General features: G+C 35.2%; 2 protein-coding genes and 1 non-coding gene across 3 annotated transcripts in view; all 3 read right to left on the reverse strand.

Annotated features, from left to right (window-relative positions):
- Pits (Protein interacting with Ttk69 and Sin3A) overlaps positions 1–2,861 on the reverse strand; it is an 87,034-nt gene extending 84,173 nt beyond the window's left edge. Inside the window, exons 1-3 of the mRNA XM_053753014.1 lie at positions 2,320–2,861; positions 1,878–2,019; positions 956–974 (exon numbers count right to left, since the gene is read on the reverse strand). Of these exons, the coding sequence (XP_053608989.1) occupies positions 956–974; positions 1,878–2,019; positions 2,320–2,775 (617 nt within the window). The 5' untranslated portion in view covers positions 2,776–2,861. The remainder of the gene's footprint in view (positions 1–955; positions 975–1,877; positions 2,020–2,319) is intronic.
- TRNAF-GAA (transfer RNA phenylalanine (anticodon GAA)) lies at positions 1,048–1,120 on the reverse strand. Its single transcript has one exon. It is a non-coding gene; the product is annotated as a tRNA-Phe (tRNA).
- Positions 2,862–3,959: 1,098 nt separating the features above from the next.
- On the reverse strand, positions 3,960–5,012 carry mRRF1 (mitochondrial ribosome recycling factor 1). The gene has a single exon (XM_053752862.2). It carries the CDS (start codon positions 4,876–4,878, stop codon positions 4,114–4,116), a length of 765 nt encoding a protein of 254 aa, XP_053608837.1. The 5' UTR covers positions 4,879–5,012; the 3' UTR covers positions 3,960–4,113.
- Between the last annotated feature and the right edge of the window lie 439 nt (positions 5,013–5,451).

A 5,451-nucleotide genomic window follows, 5' to 3' on the forward strand; every position in this document is an offset into this window, starting at 1 on the left:
ACACATGAGTCAGTTTGGTATACAAAGTCTAAATCTAGTAATATTACGAAATGATAAGGATCGTATAAAAATAAATCGACTATTATTGGCTGACGCAGCCACAGTTTGTCAATGGTTGCCCCAGGGACGTTTAGGTGTAAGTACAATTTATTACGGTTTTACCCGGGCGAGGCCAGGACGGGCCACTAGTTATAAAAATAAATGGATAACACTCAACAGCCCACAGTAAGCACTGAGCTTGTATTGTTGTTCCGATGGACATTAACATAGAATCGGGAACACACATCTAGAACCGCAGACAAATATCTGTGATCACAAGCATTTATCCGCGCTAGAAATTGAACCCAAGACTGTAATTCTGTTTATTCTTACAAAACCAGCATGGAAAAATAATTAAGGCTAACACTATCTCAGAACTCCTAGAAAAATCAAGAAGCAAACACGCTTATGCTACTCTTTATTGTACTGTGTTCTCCCATTTTTGTATTTATACGGATCACGTCTCGCCTCTATCCCTTACGGGTTAAACGAGTTAAAGTTTTAAAGTTAGAGTTAGGTTAAAGAGGCAAGACTCGCGCCACTAGACGTTTAGTTGTACATGGGGTAATTGGTTCTTGTATACAAATAAAAACTCTGTTTGGACAACCAAAGAAATAATAGTTTTATCTTTGTTTTTCACTTTTCTCATGGACCAGTCCAATAGATCAGTCAAAAAGAATATTTTGCCCGCGGGTCCCTGCTGCCTGGCGACGAAAACGAGGCCGCCCCAGAAAGATGGCTGGACAATCTAGTTTTCATATCAAAATAACGCAATAGTTTTGAAAATTTTGGTTTGGCTCAGCAAAGTTCTACATTTAATCGCTAATATAGTTCGTTCGTACAAGTGATTGTGTGTCCTCGAAGTTGAGTTAATTCGCAACGACATACGATACTGTGGACTAAAAAAAAAACATACCTTATTTCAGGCTTCTTATCTGAAACAAAATATATGTATATAAATATAATATAAGTAAGTAGGAACATAAAAACATAATGATCCAAAAAGAATGCCGAAACCCGGGATCGAACCAGGGACCTTTAGATCTTCAGTCTAACGCTCTCCCAACTGAGCTATTTCGGCTTGTTAGAGAGAGCCTAAAAATTATGAATACATGCTCTTGTATGAATATTTATAGTAATTCGTTAAAAATAACTTATTGCAAACGTATTAAATAATGTTTTAAATTTCTTAATTACTAGGCATTGATGAAAATAAATATATATGTTTGTGGCAAATCAATCAATTCCATACTAGTAGCGCCATCTACACCATATTTGTTGAACTAAATTATGCGACAAGAAAATGTAATGCTGGCTACACACTATCGCCGAACTCAGACGGATATCGACTCGAATGCAGGAACATTGCGGATTTTGAAGAGAGCTTATATTTATCGCAATGAATAACCGAATCCGCCAAAGTTCGCCGAACTGGTTTACGATAATAAAAAAATATTAAACACTGTCATTACAATTATTAAAATTTACTCTCTTTTTAAAATTTGTCTGTCTTATTTAATTATCTGACTTTAAAAGAATTAATTTGTAATGTTAATTAATTTTGGAAATGATTTCTTCCTCAAGAAAACGTAATGACAATGTGGCTCCAGCAGCGGTAGAAACGCTCTGAGACCCAACCCACAACAAAATGGACTTTAATCTGATATTTGTTGGGCAATATAAATTGTGATCTGGTGCTGGTGGGTGCCCTTTAAATTTTCTTTCAGTCCAGGTCACTGGTTATGACAATGCATTTAGTGAAAAATATTACATTGTGTACATACACTGCATCATATTATAATCAATAGATTTTTGTATTTATTTAAAAGTAAATTTACCAGTCTCCGGTAGTGGCTCCGCCTGCACCGCCTTGTCCTGAGCCACCCCTCCCACATCATCGAGCACCACACCACAGCTCTTGTACAAACGACTGCGGAGCTTCATCAGCTTATCTGTCTCATGGTATGCTTGAATTTCATTCTGAAAACATAATATTGTAAATGTGTGTTTTTTACTTGATCATTTACTTTTATTCATCTATTTGATACCTACTTAACCTTTTACCAAATTTCACAATACTTTGGTAAGATAAAATCTGCATTTGGATATTTTTTTACCCCAAATTCCAAAGCATCTAGCTTTTGTAGGGAAGTTATTAGCCAAAGAATAAGAAAGGATCCATCTATGTATTACATAAGAAAAATTATAAGCAACACTGCTGTCACTTCATTTGAAAGTAAGAAAGAAGTATATAAGCCCTACTTCTTGAATAATACTCACTTTAAGTTCCTTCAACCTGGTGTGAGACCTACTAGACATGCACTCTCTATAATGTTCATCAGGCCACTTATTAGCACTGCGATAGATCACGGACGGCGTAGACCCCCGACCTCTAACATAAGGAGAATTCACTATAGTCTTCTGTGAGGCCGTGGGCTTCAAAGCTGTCTGCTGCGGCATCTTTGATGGATCTAAGGATTTGACAGTCTTCCTGGGCTTCACTACAAAAGTTTTCTGCACAGGTTTCTCAGGCACGTAGTCGTCCAAAACCACTGGAAGCTCATTGAAAACTCCGGAACTCAAATTTGAAGAGGACGCTTTGCCGCCGCCGCGAGCAGACGGTGAAACTCGGTGGCGCGTAACATTTGAACTAGAATCAACGGTGGACCGCGACCGATTATATAAGCGAGACATAACCCTGTCGTATTTTGTGATACGTTTTTTATTTGCATCCATGGTTTCCTTCACAAATCAAGAATTGATTCAAAAATCAAGATTTTTCAAATATCAACAAACAATAACACAACAGCTGCTCCAGAGCTGTCAAGTAAGATTAGGTCAGGTGTCAACATCATTGACAATTATAATATAACTTTTTTTTGTTGCTAACTTGCAAAGGTAAGTATAGTGAAGCAACGATACCCGAGAAAGAGATACCTAAGAGTCATTTTAATCAAGGAAATATAATGTACTCACAGATTTAAAGATTAAGTATTTAAATATGTTCGTATTTTAATAGATCAATAAAAAGAAAAAAAAATGGTAGGAAGGTGAAGGTATTTATAAGAAGGTAACCGTAACAAAAAACTATTCGTTCATATTTTACGAATTGCGCCCTATACATATTACGCAAAGCTTAGCGCAGATGGCGCTACTGGTACAACTAAGGAAACATTTCCAATGGACGCAAAAAGCGCCAATTTTCAATATTGTTGCAGATTTACGACCAAAAATACCTTCAACGCAATCGTGGTGCGAGTTTAAAGGAAAAAGGAAGGATTTAATGGATTATATTCCTGAAAATAATAACATTATTTTAGGTTATGTTCTGCATTATTTGATCAACTGTGATCATAAACGGATATAAACCTGATTTTGACTGAAGATCTTACCTGTATGAAGTCCATATTTTAATAAGTCTTCACGTGTGAAGTGTTCCGAGCTTCAAATTTATAATAGTATAGCTATACTATACTAAGATAAAAAACATTCCATAAGATAAAACTTCGAAAACTATGCTTAGTTTTCGAAGTTTCGAAGTTGAAGTTTTATTTTAGATAAAACTTCGAGTTTTATCTTATGGAAAACGATTTTTCCCAATATTTTGGCACGAATATGCTCCATTGTTGTATATTTTCACAAATGAATGCTTACATAATGAATGGATTATTATAGTACTCTAAAATAAACGTTTTAATCGACATAGCAACATACAGTGGTGTACTCTGACAGAATAAATGTGCAGTAATATTATTATTTATTTCTCTGATTTCTTCCTTTTACTTGGATCCACTATCCACATATGCTCCTAGATATATTATAGAAAATCTTATCTATCATATACAAACATATATGATTCCTATTTTATGGAATCGAATTTATATACCTATCTGAAGAGACAATAATTGTAACAATACATCACTGTTTGAAAAAGTAATTTATTTTACAAACTGGAAATTAATCTATAGAAACAACTACATACAATATTATGAATTGTAACATTTGTGTAACATTGTACAACATATAACTTTATCTTAATTAATTCTAAAGGTGCTATTTAACAAACAAACATTATTATTTTCCAACCAGTTCAGTGTGCTTTACCTCATAGATCGATTTGGCAGAGCTCTGATATTCATCACACATCGCTATGAGCTGTTTTGAGACATTAAATACCAAATCTTCAGAGACACCAGTCTGTTTTTTCATTTTTTTCAGATACTCATTTTGTACATCTTTCAGAGCATCCCTACATTTGATGTACAAAGCTTTAGCATTTTTGGCTAATGCCTCTCTGTGTTCTTTTGTAACTTTTGGCACAGGCACATAGACCGTTGTTCCGTCTTGTTGTGGATTCAAATTAAGGCCAGACACCTGTAGTGCCTTCAGCGCGTCAGGTATTGCCTGAGGAAACGATCCGAAGTTTATCACTATAGTTTTAGGATTCTTGCGCACTATTTGAGCCAGTTCTTGCAACTCGTAATCCTTTCCTTCAAATTTGACCGGTAGAGATTCGATGGAGCCTGTTGTGGATCGCAATGACAAGTTCTTAGCAAAGTCTTCTTTCATTTTTTCTATAACTTTGTTGCATCTATCTTTTACCTTATCTACAGGCACCAGCTCAGACATCATTTGAGGGTTGATTTCCACTTTGCCACCCTTACCCTTTTTATCTTTTCCTTTGTCTTTACTTTTAGCATAATTCCGGAAAGGTATATAGTTAAACACATTTACAAAAGTAGCAGTATTGGTTTTAAATACATTACGAGGTAGTATTCTTGTTGAATTGATATATGCAGGAATCACGAGTCGCCCTACTATTCTTGTGCTTAGGTTCATTATTAGGTTATTGTTCTGTCGTGATTTGGTTTTATTCACTACAAACAGGTTTTTATTCACAATTTATTATTCTTCCAATAATTCCAAAAACCTGATATAACCTCTAAAAAACTATAGTATTTTATTTTGAAAGTTGCGTTTTGTTACCGCTGTCCTAGTTTAGCAAAACGCTGAAAGTTATCAGTCGATATACCTATGTTCATTTTATAACAAAACGCATGTGCTGTTCAGAAACGGAAACCTGTAATTATCTCAATGAAAAGGTGGAGCCTCTCCATGACCATCATTGACGATGAAGACCCATTGACATCCGGTGCACCTGGATAGCTTGAGCATGGAATTACCATTAATTATCATTAGTAGGTACTCCGGAGTACCGGCAAATTCCATAGCTTGAGCTCAGCGCAGAACCAATGGCAATCACTAGCTGTACCTACTGAATCTCAAAAGTTCATCATAATCTTAAATCAAAGAAAAAAATATTTGTCAACAGATTTTTTTTATTTATTTTAGAGCATTTTTTGATCTTTTGATTTTTGAACGACATCAATCTGATATGTCAATTTTGTCTTG

This window comes from Plodia interpunctella, chromosome 12 (genome assembly GCF_027563975.2).
Source record: "Plodia interpunctella isolate USDA-ARS_2022_Savannah chromosome 12, ilPloInte3.2, whole genome shotgun sequence".
Lineage (NCBI taxonomy): Eukaryota > Metazoa > Arthropoda > Insecta > Lepidoptera > Pyralidae > Plodia > Plodia interpunctella.